Genomic DNA, 16,886 nt, shown 5'->3' with positions numbered 1-16,886 from the left:
TCTGAGGGTCAAGTGGCACTCAGGCAAGCGGCCAGGTTAGGAAGCCAGAAAGCAGGTTCAGCCAGAGTGGACTGACTTGCAGTGTTGTTAGCGAGGTCAGAGCTGGGAGGTCTTTAGTTGCTAGTGTGTGCTTGTCTTCTAAGGACACTGAGGGGTCCCAAGAAGGAAAAACATGTGCTGGAGCTTTGGAGAGTGTGTTAGCCAGAGTTCATTAGAGTAGCAGTTATTAACCTGTGGGTTGAGACTCCTTTGGGAGGTTTGCATATTAGCTATCCTGCATATCAGATATTTACATTATGATACATAACAGTAGCAAATTACAGTTATGAGGTAGTAGCAAAATAATTTTGTTGTCGGGGGTCACCACACATGAGGAGCTATGTTAAAGGGTTGCAGATTTGGAAGGCTGAGGACTGCTGCCCTAGAAGAACAGAATGAGTGTGTATTGAGCGGATTTATTAAATTAGCTTTCAGGATACTGGCTGGGTAGTCCAACAATAGCTGTCTTCACACTGGAGAGAATGACAGCCCAGAAGCTGCTCAATCTGTGAGACAGGGTGCCTCAGTGGTCCCCATTTGGCAGTGAAGGTCTAGAGGATTCTTGGGGAAGCACTGGTCTTCAGTCCACACTGGGCTTTGATGTCAGTGGAAGCAGCCTCAGAGTTCAGGAGCTCATGGCACAAACTGCATCGATGACCCCTGCCAGCATGACAGGACAACAGGAAGGCGAGCAGGCAAAACCCAAAACATACACACACACACACACACACACACATACACACACAGAGGCTCCACTTTCTCATATCCGGCTGCCACCGGAAGATCATCCCACGTGGAGAGTCTTCCTGGTTCAAAGAACTTGGCCAAGAAAATGCCTTAAGAATGCGCCCAGGAGCGTATTTCCCTCTAACCCCGGGAGGGGACTTACCTATCTGGCAGTCGAGCTGACAACCAAGATTAAGCATTGCCGAGTTCCATCTAAAATGGCCGGTGGTTAGAATGTGGAATTTTTCTCCGAAAGATTTCCCACAAACCCCACCCCGCAGGCATGTAGGGGTTTCTGATGGTTTCGAAATCACTTAACAACTGGGGCTCTCTGTTTCCTCTGTGACCTTGAATGGCCTTGGTTACTCTCGCTCTTCACCCGCACTAGCCTATGGCCTCCCTGGACTCATTCATCTTCCCCTCAGCATGCTTCATAGCTTTTAGCCTCCAGGAGGCTGTGCTTGCCTCTGGAAGGCCACTCAGAGCTTTCTAGTCCACTCCCTCTGGACTGCTCCTCCCTCTTCAGTGAAGTGTTGGACTACTTCATCTGAATGGCTTGGCGCCCCATGTCTTCTTTCTGTCCTGTGGCCTGTTGTTTTCTTGCTTCCTGTTAGTCTCCCTCATGTGTGCAAACTGCATATGAGAGATGACTTCAGTCTTTTGTGGTGGAGCCCTCGGAAGGGCTCAACAACTACTTACTAAGGGAATGAGAGGCAGGTGGGTGAGGCCTTGCTTTAGACTACCCAGAATGACCTAGGCCATGGTCAACCCCTGTTCTCCACGGAGGTCCAGGAAGGAAGAGGCCTGGCCTTACATCCCAGTGTGGGCCTCTGTGGGGATTTAGGTGGCGGCAGATTACTGCCATGTCTCTGGATTTGATAGGATGGTAAAGGCCAGAGAAGACAAAAGCCATGCATGGGAGGACTGGTGGCCGCTTGTGGTGGAGGCTCACGACAGTGGTGACTGCTCATGGTGGAGGCTTCCACCACAGCAGTGGTTCTCAGCCTTCCTAATGCTGTGGCTTTTTGATACAGTTCCTCATGTTGTGCTGACCACAACTATAAACTATCTTGTTGCTACTTCATAACTGCAATTTTGATACTGCTATGAATCATAATGAAGACATTTATATTTTCCAATGGTCTTAGTGACCTCTGTGAAAGGATCGGTAACTCCCAAAGGGGTCGAGGCCCGTAGGCTGAGAGAACCCACTTAGAGGAAGCCAGTTTCTGCTTCCACTCTGTTTCCAAGACAGATTAGGACCTGCTGAGCAGAGTCATCCCATTACCCACACCAGAATTCTATCTTGCTGAGCCAGGGATGAGAAGCAGGGGCTATCAGAGGATACAGACAGAAGTGTGTGTGTTATCTTGAGAGGCCCTTATATTTTCCCAGTCTCCTCAGCCCACCCTTGGTATTCACCAGAAAATAGGTCTAGGCTGTATAGCTCATAAGTGACACAAACTACTGGCTCTTAGGGTAATGTTGAACCTTTCCCATAAAGATTTCATTCATTCATTCATTCATTCACTCAGTGTTTATTGATAATCTACTCAGGAACAATTTTTATTTTGAAGCTCTGAAACTACCAGAGGATACAAAATAAAATGTCTGTAATTGGCGTTTCTATAACCAATAGGAGTGGACATATAAGCCTAAATGGGATACCAGGTAGTTCTTTCCTTTCTGGTTTGTCCTTCTGATGGTGTGGTAAGAGCCCACGCCACAACTCTTGTTCAAAACTCAAAGACATACGCATCCTGGAGACCTGTGGGTAGCAGGGAGAGAAACGGTCATAGAAGCCTCCTGAGGGTAGGTGGTGGGCTTCCCATGTCCGTGAGGGGCTGGGCGAGGTCCTCTCCCTAGGGTAGACGCCTCTAGTGTGTAGTCGGTTGGTGGCTCATGGCCTCACAGGACTTGGCCCTGCGGTCATTGCTCTCTTCCTGTTTCTACAGCTGTGTGTCAGCCTCCCTGTCAGAACCGGGGCTCCTGCAGCAGGCCCCAGGTCTGCATCTGCCGTTCTGGCTTCCGTGGCTCGCGCTGTGAGGAGGTCATCCCTGAGGAGGAATTTGACCCTCAGAATGCCAGGCCTGTGCCCAGACGCTCAGTGGAGGGAGTACCCGGTCCTCACAGAAGCAGCGAGGCCAGAGGAAATCTAGTGACCAGAATACAGCCGCTGGCACCACCACCATCACCACCTCAATCTCGGTGAGTCTCTTCCTGGGGGTGGGGAGGGTGCTGTGGGGCAGGTGCTCATCAGGAAGGAAGGCTAACCCCTGTGTCACAGGTCTGTAAGGACTGCAGCATCCGGAGCACAAGTACCAGTTCTCTGTAAACCCCACTTTATCCTTATCCTTGTCACAGCTCCTCCAACCTCTCTCACTCACCCTCCTCCCCAGTGTTCTCTGTGATGTTGATATGGTCCTTCACCACACATACACACAGAGAGAGACACACACGTGCACATACACACACATACAGACACACACACACACAGATACACAAGGACATACACACACAGACACACACACACTCACACACATGCACACACACAGACACACACATAGAGACACATACACACAGATACACATGGGCATACACACACACACTCACACACATGCACACACAGACACACAGAGGCACACATAGACACACACACACATACAGACACAGACACACACAGGCACACATAGAGATGTACGCACGCATAAACACATAAGACGGAGACAGAGAGAGAGAGAGCCCATTCTGTCCACTTGCCACCAAGCTTCTCTTCTTAGAGGGAGGAGGAGGTTCCTGTGGAAAAAGTGAATAGTATAAAATGAGCGAGGGGAGGGGCAGACAGCCATCCCTGCCCTGCCTGCCCCCCTGCCCCCAACTCTGACTAGACTTTTTTTCTTGCTTAGGATGGGAAGTCTGAACTTGGTAAACTGGTCTCCTTCTCTGAGCTTTTTAGGTTGGTTTTCCCATTCGCATCCACTTAGGGAATTCTTTCTGAAATGTTGCAGCCGACCTTGTCCTGCTGAACCAAGGGGAAAACCGATTTGTCCTCTCTGAGCCAAGAGAACCAGGGGGAGGCTAATGTTGAGGTCAGGTCCTTAGCAGGAAAGGTGGAGAGAGAGCTGCTGAGTAGCAGGGAAAGGAGGAGACACCCAGCAAGTCTGACTTCATGAGCAGCAAGCAGGCTACTCGAAGGTAGCAAGGTTCTGGGGTCTTGAGCACCCAGACAATAGAGAAGGCCTGGGATTGGCTATGAGCTGGTGGGTGGGGCCTGGCCCTTGCACTGATTGCTATAGGCTGTGAGTGGCAAGCAGATAGGCCTAAGTGAAGGCATAGGCATGGTGCCAGCTTGAGAGCCACGTTGCCCTCTGTAGAGCTTTTCACTCTTCCTCCAGTTAGGCCACTCCTCAAACCAGGAACACTCTGAGAGTAAAGGCACATTGTCCCTAACATCTCACACCATGGCTGACACACTATAGGTGCTCCATCAATCTGTAAAGGAGGTGAGTCTTAAGTTGTGTATGGTTTATAACCTAGGGATATTGCCCATGGTGCAGTAGCTATCAGAGGCCAAGGTCCTGGGTGAGGTCTTCAGCCCAGAGTGGAGTCATCCTCCCCAGTTCTCACAGGCTCTCAGGCCAGAGGCTACTGTGATGTCCTTAGCTTACTGCAGTGTCTAGGCTGGTCCCATCACGTTCTGCCCCGAGGCCGCCATGCATGAAATCTGGGAAAGAATAAGGACCCACTGTCGGCTGCTGTCCACCCAGCTGTGTTTTGCTTTGAGAAGCCAAACCCTGCATGCCTGGTAGTGCTAAACATTTCCTGTGAGCCCGGCCAGGTTTCCCAAGCAGTTGCTGGCCTCTGTCCTGATAGTGGTTTTTGGACAGGCCATGTCTGACCAGACAAAGCAGTGACATGACAGAGAGGACATTCTAGGACAGGGAAGGAGGGGGAGATGTCTGGGGAGAAAGCACTGCAGGGATTGTGATGGCTAAAGCTCTTTCAGAAGCACACTGGGCAGGAAGAGGCTAGGATGCTAGTACCAGAGGAAGCTGGGGGAGGGGCGTGGAGAGTCCCGGCAGCAGGCAGGATGCTCACGGAGGCCAATGTGCCTTGATGTCTTTGGCCACAAGGCCTGGAGAACCTCTGCTAGCTTCAGGCTTCTGCTCTAAAACTGGGCAGAAGGCCTGCTCACCTACAAAGCAACTGAACAAGTGCTTCGGGAGTCAAGGCTGGTTGCAGGAGGCAGGTGGGCTGTGGGGAACTGCTTTAGACAAGGATCTAACCTTGAACTTGTCAATGCGCAGTGTCCGACACACAGTCTAGAGGGAACATCTCTTCTGTGGTCCCAGGTGATATTAGCTCAGGCTGCTGGTCTGTGGGCCACGGTTTAGAATCACCGCTTAATGCCTGGGTTTTGGATTCACTGAGCTTTGGCTCTTGTTCTGAGTTTACACTCAGCATCTGTGTGACATTAGCACACATCCTAATCTCTCTGAGCCAGTAGCCTCCGTCTGTCTAATGGGATTACCAGAAGGATGAAATGAGATCTGCTAAGTAGGATACTTGGCATGGTGTGGTATCTAATTCTAGTGGTTAGTATGTTAGCCATCAGTGGGCAGGTTCTTTTTGCCATGAGGATTTAGGTAAAGAACAGGAAAGTGGGGGGGGGGGAGAAGGAAAGGGAGGAGGGAGTGGGGGTGAGACTCATATAGACTTGTTCTGGAAGAAAATAAGGGCTCAGATTCAGCAGCCCAAAGGGGTACAACAAACAGCTCCACTAGGGGTAACTTTAGCTGACTTGGGGGTAAGGTATTTACAGTAGGACCAGTGTTACCACCTACACAGGAGAAGCCAAATCAGTGGGAAGGTTTTCTTTTCCCAGGTATAACTACTTACTGCTCTGAAGAACCCCTCTCTCGCTCAAACCTCAGCTGAGAACATCCTTTCCCTCCCATGTCCCCTTGCTGGGGGCAGTTCTGGAACCGTAGAAAGGCCACCTAAGGAAGTGCTTTGTCCCCTCCCTCTCCCCTCCCTTCCCCACTACCCTAGCATATCTCTGGCCAGAAGAGACACCTAGAGTGACCAGGCTGAGTTGTACCTCCTGCGGCCTAATGCAGCCAATGTGTGATTCTAGATTTAGCTTCTTCCTAGGAGAGGTGAGAAGGGAGGGCTCTGTTTCCCGTTTCAAAACGTACAAATAGTTCAAGATAGTTTTCTCCAGAGAGACTTCCCAAAAAGATTTCTGGGCTTTTGTAGAGTTAGCATATAACCCAGCTAACAAAGATACCTGAGACTTACAGTGTCTAGGCTCTGGGCAGGGTAGGGCTGGCCTTGGGATGCACTTGTGTAAATGATAAAAAGACTGGGCTCGTTAGATGGTGCACATCTTAAATCCCAGCACCTGGGAGGCAGAGGCAGGTGGATCTCGGTGAGTTCCAGGACAGCCAGAATGCCAGTAACCCCAGATGTAGCCCAGGGCATGCAATCCAGCTTTGAGCACAGGGCTAGGAGATCAGGGAACAGCTTTGAGGAAGGTAGAGACCAGTGTGCCTTCCCTCTCCTGTGTGGGAGAGCCAGTGGATCTCCTCCTTCTGCTATGCTTGGCCCAGAGCAGACATATCTGGGTTGCTGAGGCAAGCCTCAGCTCACTCAGGAGGGCAGGGGGCCAGGGGTCCTCTAGAATCCCACTGCTCCATTCAGGAAAGCATCTAGTCAGGGTTCACTTCCCATAACCCCCTCTTCCTTTCCCCTGCCTGTAAGTCCGAATGAGGATATCTGGTCCAAAGAGACCCCCAAATCTCTGATGGAATCTGGGCATTTCTCTTTTCTAAAGACCTCTCTGAGCTGAGAATGGTCAGGCCCCCAGCTTTGGTTTTAGAACAGAACTACACAAAGTTCTCCATCACTATGACAAGATAGATACCTGCCGGAGTTAACGAATGAGAAGAAATGGTTTACTTTTGACTCATAGTTTTGAAAGTTCTAGTCCAAGACTGAGCAGACCCACTGCTTCAGACCTCTGATTGCCAAGCCAGAGAGAATGTGTGGAGAAGTGAGATGCTCACTTCATGGCTAAGAAGCAAGAGATGAAGAGGAAGATACCATGGTCCCAAATCCCCTTTGAGGGGATAGCCCCTCCTACCAGTGACCAAAGGACCTCCCACTAGCTCCCTCCTCACCTCCCACTAGCCATCTCCCCTTTCCTAAAATTTCTACCAACTCCAAATTGCACCAACCCGGAGATCAAGCCTCAAACTGTAGGGAGACAGTTCAGATGCAAACTACAAGGACTCCTCCTGGCCCAGCCCCAGCCCCAGCCCCAGCCCCAGCCCCAGCCCCAGCCCCAGCCCCAGCCTCAGCCCCAGGCCCAGCCCCAGCCCCAGCCCCAGCCCCAGCCCCAGCCCCAGCCCCAGCCCCAGCCTCAGCCCCAGGCCCAGCCCCAGCCCCAGCCCCAGGCCCAGCCCCAGCCCCAGCCCCAGCCCCAGCCTCAGCCCCAGGCCCAGCCCTTTATGAATGCTGAGTTGAGCTATTGGCCTCCTACCTGCCCACAACCTACAGCTCAGTGGTGAAGGCTACAGATCACCACCACCACCACGACTCTCTGCACCCCACTGTGTTTCAGACACAGTGCTACAGTGCTAGTTGACCCTCCCTGAGACCCTTGCATGAAAGTCTGCAGCTTAATGATAGCTAGGAAGTGGATGTTGTACAAATGTCTTCTGGTTAAATGCCTTTGGAGTGTAAATGGGGACAAGGGAGGCAACAACTTCCAGGAGCAAAGAGTAAGGAGGGTCCCCAGAGCTCCTTGCACCTTACTAAGAGGGTCTACATTTCTGCCTATTGTGGTGGGTGTTCAGGGTAAGGTTGGGAGGACCAGGGCTGTGCTTAGGGTGATGTTATTGCAGTTTAACTGTGATGTGGTGGTTACCGGGAGGTTGGCATTTGTCTCCAGTGTGGCATTAGGATAAGGGTTGAACCTTAGGGTTGTGGTTAAGCAAGACTAAGCCTGTGGGTCTTTGAATGCAGGATGGCTGATGCTTTAACCTACTCTCTGTTGGAGTCCTAACGAGGTTGCTGGGTGCTTTATGGGTTCCATCTAACCCAGTCCTGGGCACAAGAAAGCCCAGCGGTTGTGAGTGAGGCTTGTAAGTCAGACAGAGCACGGTTTCATAGGATTCTGCTCACCAGCTGTGGGATGTGGTAGGCACTTTTTTCCACTTCCCAGAGGCTCAGCATAATAAGTGGTTCCATTAATGCTTGACCACACCGGGCTATGGGTTGAAAGATGACAGACTCAGGAGAAAGTGCTTAGCCACAGGGTTCTGGGTGCAGTATTCCACAGTGAGGAGGGTTTCTTGTTGGGATCTGAGTTCCAGCGGGGAAAGCTCTGTGGGGACCGTTTAATAAAAAAAAAAAAAACCTCTGTTTACAAGGTGTGGGCAGGGGAGGGGGAAATGAGAGCAGTAGAACTCAGTAACAACGTTTCTCCTTTTAAGGGACAAGAGGCAGTTGCTAGGATCTACAGTAGCATGCTGCAGGACCAGGGGCTAGCCTACACTGCTTCTCTGTGAGGCTGTGAGAAGAGGGGGCCTCCACTCATGGGGCCTCCTGCTCTCTGCTCTCTTCCTGGAACTCCCCATTGGGTAATATCCAGGGTGATCTCTTCCTGGAACTCCCCATTGGGTAATATCCAGGGTGAAGAAGCCTCCAGGGCCTTGTGTTCTGGGGCGACCCAGGAAGGTAGATAAGCCCTCCAGCTCACAGAGCAGCCGTGTCCTGCGAGCAAGCTGGCCGCCAGTCTACAGCGAGAAAACTGAGGGTGACCCTCATTAATGGAAAAACACACTTGCACTTGGTGGACTGAAGTCCTCCAGGATTTCCATTTGGAAGGGCGAGGTTAAGGAGCAAGGAAGGAAGAGAGAAGGAAAGACAGCCAAAGCCCTAGGGGTGTACTGTGTGACCAGGGCCTGACTGGACAGAGGCAGGGAGTTGGTGCCTCTGGAGACTGCTTGGTGGGGGTTTCCCAGACTCCTTCTGAGCTCAAGGCTCTCACTGCTGTATCAGATTTCACCTCTTGCCAGGCGCGTGGAGGAGGTTTCTGATTTATGGGCCCAGTAGTTTTTCCAGTTACTCAATCTGTAAAACTGCCATCAGTTCGTTCACTGGGCACTGCCAGAAAAACCAACGAGCGCTTCCCAGGTGAAAACTTGCTTCAGCAAAGTCTGGTGGTGTTAGGGTAAGACACCCGTACTCAGTTCTAAAATACACACTTGTTTCTACGGGTGACACTCGCGCAGGTGGGATCAGTACCGTGTCCCAGCTGACCCAGCCACAGTGGATCAGTTATACATAAACAGACACAGACAGACAGACAGACAGACACACACACACAGGCAGACAATCACAGACAGATACACAGACAGACACAGATAGACACAAATACAGACAGACAGACAGAGATAGACACAGATACAGACACACACACAGACACAGACACAAAGACACACACTCAGACACACACACCCAGAGACACAGACACACACACACACAGACACACAGACACACACACACACACACACACACACACACACACATGTGAATGCCACCTCAAGGGAGTGCCTAAGGGAGAGCAGCCTAAACTGAGCAGGATAATTTCCTAGGAATGAGTTAGAGTCCAGGGTGGTATGCAAGTCCTTTTATAAGATGTCGACCTTCGGGACCCAGAGGCATGCCTGTATGGGTCCACTTGTCTGTCTGCAGATGACAGTGACATTGCTAAATGATCCCCAGCGATGAACTATGAAAATGCCTAGTGAGCCACCGAGCTGTGGTTTTGTGTTTGTGATTCATGGTGGAAGTGAGTAGCTGCGGCAGGCATTTGGGGGAGCTTTTCTTCTTCTCATTTCCTCCTAAGAAAATATTTGTGAAAGGTCTAAAATTCAAGGAAGTTGAGTGCTTCTTGAAGGGAAAAAATCCCCGAGCCTTGCAAAACAAAGATTATAAATCAAAACCTTTGGAGCTCCCAGCCGATTGCCCACACAGCGCTTTCCTGCTGGCGCCTCCACTCTGACCACAGCTTCACTTGTCCACCCATGTGCCCTGGGTTACATCACAGCAACTTGAGGGAATTTGGATCCGAGGGCAAGGTGGGGTCCTCTGAGTCACCAGAGAGGCTGCACCCTTCCAGGGCCCCTTCCTTGGGGAAAGACGGCTATGCCTTTTGCAATCTGAGATGTGACAGCAAAAAGAATACTGATATTTTTCTTCTCTTTGTAGTCTCAAGGATAGATGCTTGGTAGACCTTAGCAACTTCAGCAAAGACTTTATTTATTTTATTTTATTTTTTTACTGTTAAATCAAGAGTGTTCGCTTTCATTCAGCAGCTGTGGTTTCTCTTTTTTATATTTTTGTATATGGATGTGTTGGAAGGGGCATACATGTACATATGTGTGCTTGTATGTGCGGACAACCTTGGCTGTGACGTCTCAGGGACTATCCTCCTTGGTTTTTGAGACAGAGTCTCTCACTAGGACACGGGACTCACCCTTCTGATCAGGCTGGCTGGCCAGCAAGCCCCAGGGATTCTCCTGTCTTTGTGTCCTCGGTATTGGGCTTGCAGGCGCACACACCTTCCTTCCCTGGCTTTTTTTCACAGAGAGATTGATCTAGGGCTCACATTCAGGGCAAGCACTTTACAGACCAAGACATCTCCCCATCTTTATGGCTTCTCTTTGTCACCTATGAATGGCCTGCACATATTCTTCCCCCACCATGACCGGGATTAGGAAAGTGAAGCATCATTTAAACACTGTGGTAACCACCCTGAGTAATCTGATGACCAAAACAGCTACTAAATGGCTCCCTGGAAGACAGCACCTAGAGGGTATATACACTGGGTAGAAGGACAACTCACACTCTAGCAAGTACAGAAAACGTGCCGAGAGGTTCATCACAGTCCTTGGAAATGTACATCATCTAAAACTTAAGAGTTGTTTCTGGGGGCTGGTGAGATGGCTCAGTGGGTAAGAGCACCCGACTGCTCTTCCGAAGGTCCAGAGTTCAAATCCCAGCAACCACATGGTGGCTTACAACCATCCGTAACGAGATCTGGTGCCCTCTTCTGGAGTGTCTGAAGACAGCTACAGTGTACTTACATTTAATAAATAAATAAATCTTTAAAAAAAAAAAAGAGTTGTTTCTGGAGTTTTCCACTTAATATTTTCAGACTAGGGTCCATCCTTTTAGTTGCAGCTGACGATGCAACTGTGGAAACCCACACTTGCTATGGGAGAACCACCGTATTCGATCAAGATGGATTCTGTAGGGAGAATCGTGGCTCTCAGAGAGTGCCACCTCCTCTCAGCCACCCAGCCTGGGACAGCAGATAGCCAGAGGAAGAGATGCTCTCAGACAATCTCAGCTTGTCTGGCTTCCTGCTCCAGGATCAGAGAACAGTGATCTTTCAGCGTAAGCAAATATCCTGTTCCAGTGGCCAAGGGAGGCACAGGCCTTGACCAGGTCTCCAGCAACACATCTGTCTGTACCTAACAACACATCTGTCTGTACCTTTGATCCTTGATGGCCACTCATCTGCCCTATAGCAACCCATCTTAAGAGGGAGTCATGCCACAGTTTCATCTCCCAAAAGATAGCTCCAACGAAGTAAGCTCTAGTGTGAACCGACTCTAGTCAGCCCTCTGCCATACAGTCTGTGTGTCCTGGGTGGATTTTTCAAGCCGGTTAGAGGAGAGGATGCTAAAAAAAAAGGTGTGTGGGGGGGGTAATGTTTAAGCATAAACTGACAAGGATCTTGTTCAGGCTTAGTCTGCTTGCCTTCTATCCTTCCCTTCATCCTCCTGTCTCTCTTCCACTTCTTTGCTTTGAAGTAACACAGAATGCTGGATGGCTTGGACTGAGGCCCATCTTCTAAGAGCTCTCAGCAATCAGAGGGAGGGAGCATTCCTGGGCAGTGTGGACAGAAGGGGCAGCTAAGGGAAGTTTCTCATGAATGTCTTCTTACGAGACACTCTCTAACCTTATTAGTTCCCAGGGCTGGGTTCGTACACAACACCGCTTCAAGGCTTCTCGGTTTTTTTTTTTGCTGAGTTCTGTAAGATGAGGCCCAGACAAGATCTTCTACAGCTCGAGCCCAAGGGTTCATTCAGCATTCCTTGTCAGATTTTACCTGTCTCCTCATTGACAAGTCGCCAAGCTTCTTAGGCCAGATCTGTAACCAAAGATCGAGGTCCTAACTGTAGTGATGATTAAATGAATTAACAGATGAGACGAGCTCAGCACAGCTTGGTGGGACCCAGAAAGAGACCAAAGCTCCTGGAGGACCTTTCTTTGCCCCCCTGATAGAGGGACAGACCTCTAGCTAGCTATTAGCATGACTCCTGTTTCCCCTCATCCCAATGATCCTTGTTCCCTATTGAGCATCACCATGAGTGCATTCTGTATTTGTCCCTATGTGTTCACTGTCTTCTCTGCCCCTCCCACTTCCTATTCCGGCTTGCATTCCACAACTCTCGATGGCTGGCTCCTGCCTTAGGACCATGCCAGCTTAGGAGACCTGGGACATTTGGCTTGGACAACTTACTTGGCCATGAGTTTCCCGGCCCTTGTGACATTTTGCTTTTCTTCTCTTGGGTTCTTCTGAAAGGCTCACATGCAGGACTGAGTCACTTGGGCGCTCTGTGGAGGTGTTAGCGTTGTTCGCTATCCCAACAGTTCTAGTTACAGGATAAACAGGGCAAAAATCCAGTCTGCGTTCTGATCACCATACCTCCTGAAGGAAATGCGGCAGCTTCTGCGGTGGCAACAGGTTTACAAGTCGCCTGCTGGATTGCAAACTCTCAGTAGGCAAGGTGTGCTTTCCATAGTGCCTGACAGGCTTGTGTACCTTCCAAGGGCATCATAAAGACACTTGTCCGCATTGCGTTATGAATTCATGAAACCCAGGTTCTTTATGTCCTGCCAAGTCTTCCAGATGATAATGACTCTGGCTGAGAAATGAATCCCTTCCAGGGATGGGCAGATGACTCCAGTGGAGGGCTGGAGGGACCATGAAGAAGTTGGAAGTTCAATGTAATCAATAATTAAGGGCAGCAGCTGAGTGCCCAGTTATGTGTTAAGTCTGTGTCTGACACAGAGGGTAAGAATCAACTGCTTCTGGGAAGCCTGTGTTGCTGGCTCCACTCTGGGAGGTCCTGCTGGGCCCAGAAAAAGCTGAAAGCTCTTGGAGGTGCTTTAGAAGCAGAATGGAATGTCAGTTTCCCAAAAAGTTTGTCACCTGGGCCTGCTGGATAGAGAGGGAGGGACATTTCCTGGGCATTGGAGAGTCCCTTGGGTTACCCTTTCCTCCCACCTCTGCCTTGAGGCACCCCAGGAATAAGTCTGGTTTCCAGGCAGCAGAAGAGAACAGAGGCGGTCAGCATGCTGAGCGCTTGATCTGCAAGCTTGTAGACTGCTTGGTTAAAACGATGTTAGGCCATGCTCCCTGTCACTCTGCCTTTCTTTTTCTCTTTCCTCAATCTTACGTTTCTCGACATGTTTAGGTGTCAAAGTGTGTGGAAGTCTCGAGGAATACCCTGAGCCATCAGTACAGTTAGTCTTGTGACTGGAATTAGCTGGAAACAGTTTTATTAGCAGAAACTATGACGATTGCTTGTATGTCTATGAAAAAGAAAAAAGTCCAAATCCATCCAGCTTTAAGTTTGCGCACGCATGCGCACGTGCGTGCACGCACACACACACACCCCTATGGAAAGAGCCAACTGTTGAGTGAAGTGTGACAATCTGTTGCCACATTTTTCCACTAATATTAGTTTATTGCTTGTTCATTTGTTCGGTCGTGCACTGGCAGACAAGTAGCAGCAGGCGCCGGAGGCTGGAGGATTTATAGAATGCCACTTAAAGCTGAGGCCATGCTCTTCATTAGCAGATTTTCCTTGTAAGTCAGGAGGTGCTAACAGAGTTGTGCCTGAGCTCAGCAGGGGCCCCCCAGTCTATCTTCTCTCTCCTGCACCCCCAGGATGCCCTCCACTGTGACTACTGCACTGAGTGGCCTGAATCTGGCCGTTTATATGCCCTGGAAGTCAGCTTGAGACACTGAACACATCATGCTGCAAGCGGAGCCCACTACCTACTTCTCTTGGGTTCCCAGTCTGTGATCCCAGCATTTGAGAGCTAGAGACTGGAGAATCAGCAGAGAGAGGCCTACATGAGAGGACTATCCTCAGTAGCACAAGAAGCTCAAGGCCAGCCTGTGATGCATGCTTCTCTGGGATCCATGGGTCTCTGCTTCAAAACACAGAACGACAAGAGAAATCTGGGTTCCTGGACACTAACATCCCAGACACTGCTTTGTCCAAGCCTTTGCTGGGAATTTTCTATATCTCCACTTCTGAGATATCTCTGGAACCCCTACCTTCTTTCTTGTTCCCATCTTGGTCCTTCCTAGCCTAGACCACAGCCAAAGCCTTCTATCTTCCCTCTCTCCTCCTCCTCCTACGAGTGCCTCCAAACTAACATTGACTCCTCCTGGGCCTCCTTACCTATGCTGGGTGCTGATCACTTGGCACAGTTTCCAGGGAATCTGAGAGGGAAAGACCCAGTACCCAACCAGTGACAGGCATGCAAAACTGCTTCTTTAAAAATAAATTTATTTGGTGTGTGTGTGTGTGTGTGTGTGTGTGTGTGTGTGTGACTGTGTATATATATGCACATGTATGCTGGTGCCCAAGAAGGCCAGAGGAGTGTGTGGATTCCCTGGAGCTGGGGTGACATGTAGGTGTGAGCTGCCTGGTATGATGCTATTAGGACAGAGCTCTAGTCCTCTGACAGAGCAGCATGAGATTTTGACACTGAATCATCTCTCCAGCTCCACAATGCTTCCTGCACAATGCTTTATGCCTCCTGAATGCATAAAGGAGGTTGTAAGGGGCCCCTAGAATATGGATCCAAACCTATTCTTCATCTCTCGAAGCCTCAGTGTCCTCATCTGTCAAATGGAAATGATTGGCAAAGGAGAGGGGATTTAGGATGAGGTGAGCCTGGTTTGGTAACCTGGCCTCTGTGTATCATGAGTTCTGCAACCTTCCACAGGGCGCAAACCTTCCATACATTCTGGTTTGTTTGTTTTCAATTATAAAATGGGGATTGTGTGTAGAAGTTGGGGACCAGGTTATAGAGAGGTCTACATGAGAGGATGTGTACTGTGTGTATTACTGCTCCAGGGCCTGCACCTAGTAAAGTGTTCATTACATCTTTCTACCAGGTGACCCGAGGTCCCACTTCCTACTCCCCGCCCCTCCCATGTAAGCAACCAGCATTATTAACTTCCCAGGGATTCCGTCTAAGGTTTCTTTATGAACATGCACACAATGATCCACATTTCCAGTATTTTTATAACTTTACATGCCCTTTATACCAGGAGTCAGCAAACTTCTTCCATAAAAGGCCACATGGTAAATATTTTCAGCTTCCTGTGACATATGGCTTCTGCCTACTCACTGGGCCGCTGAAGAGCCAAACCAGCCTTAGCCAGTGAGTGGCTGTGCTCCAGGAGGCTTTATTTACGGAAAGTTACATTTGAATTTTATATCATTTTCTCATGTCCAGAAACAGACTTTTAACTATTTTTCCAGCCATTTAAAAATGTAAAGACCATTGTTGGGTCACAGCTTATACAGAACAGCCAGGAGGCTGGATTTAGGGCTGTCGTGTTTCCACATTTCAATATGTCTTGGAGAGTGTTCCTTCCTGATAGAAAAGAGCTGTGAGGACACCTGACTCCATCCCGTGGCCATCTGTAGTTTATTTAACCACTCCTCTGCTGGAGGCTGCTCTGTTGATCCTATTCTGAACAGAATATTTTGCTAATTCAAAACAGGGCTGCTCTGAGGAGCCTTATATATGCATCATTTTGGATATGAACACGTGTTTTGGGACAGACAGGTCCTTGAGAGGTGAAGAAGCAAAGAGAGGGAGGCAGAGTGGAACAGCCAAAACAGCTAGCCAAGGACAGAATCCCCAGGAAATCAAGCTTTGAGTTGACTGAGAATGGAATTTTTGAAACTGTCCTACCTTGAGAAAGGGGGGCTGTGGCCTCCCGTCGGGGACATCAACCTTGTAGTCATGGTGGTGAGGAGACGTCTCAGGAAGTTCCCATTGGCCAAATATAGGACCCAGGAAGTCACAGGTTTAAGTGATTGGTCACCACCTTTGCACCTAAGGGGAAGCGCCAGTCCCCATTAGGGGTAGGAGAGCAGCAGTACCCCCAAAGCAGGTTTATTTGCAGATCAGACTCAGAGGTGGGCCCTCAGGCTCAAAGCCTTCCTGCACCACCAGGTACTGAGCTCTGTCAGCTCAGCTCCTTGCCAGCAACAGCTGAGAGTGACTGTTTCTGCAGCCTCGACAACACATACGTAATTAAACTTGGGTGGATTAAAACATGCAGTTGCAGGGTCGGTTTTCATGCGCACCTCTTCTGAGAACAAAGGCTGTGCACCTGGGCCTCTTCCCCTCCTCTGAGCTTTTCGTTGGACTCTTTTGTGGGTTTTCTGTCAGAACTGCCGGCCCATCCTGTTTTTAGATAATGTGATCATTTCTCTTTTGTCCGTGACATCATTGCATGCATTTCCGTGATCGCTTGTCTGTCTTTTCATTTTATTCAAGGTGGTTCGGGCCCAGCAGAGGGTTTTGATCACAGAGTTGCTGGATTAAGTGAGGAGTGGTATTAGACACCTCGCAGGGTGCCTGCCACATGCTAGGTACTAAATGGCCATGGCTTCCTCCCTGTGACCTCTCTGTTCTTCGATTTTCAGAACCATACTCATTAAACATGGCTGTGCATCCCACTTCCATGTGTCTCTTCCATAATTTTTTTAATCAGGAACACAAGGCAGGAACCTGGGGCGGGAGACTGAAGCAGAGTCCAAGGGGAACGCTTCTTACTGGCTTGCTGTCTGTGGATTGCTCAGCCAGCTTTCTTATCCGACCCAGGGTCCCAAGGGTGGCACTACCTCCAGTGAGCCAGGCCCTCCCACACACTAACCTGTAATCAAGAAAACGCCTCACAGACTTGCCTACATTCTGACTACAGGCCAATCTGCTGG

General features: G+C 49.8%; 1 protein-coding gene across 1 annotated transcript in view; it reads left to right on the top strand.

Moving 5' to 3' along the window:
- The window catches only part of Ltbp2 (latent transforming growth factor beta binding protein 2), a 97,337-nt gene that overhangs the window by 21,260 nt on the left and 59,191 nt on the right, over window positions 1-16,886 (top strand). Inside the window, exon 3 of the mRNA XM_021178731.3 lies at window positions 2,721-2,973. Coding sequence (XP_021034390.2) covers window positions 2,721-2,973 — 253 coding nt within the window. The remainder of the gene's footprint in view (window positions 1-2,720; window positions 2,974-16,886) is intronic.

Source organism: Mus caroli, unplaced genomic scaffold (assembly GCF_978045245.1).
Source record: "Mus caroli unplaced genomic scaffold, Mus_caroli_1 scaffold_14, whole genome shotgun sequence".
NCBI classification, from domain to species: Eukaryota; Metazoa; Chordata; class Mammalia; order Rodentia; family Muridae; genus Mus; species Mus caroli.
This window is presented reverse-complemented; position numbering and strand designations above follow the sequence as displayed.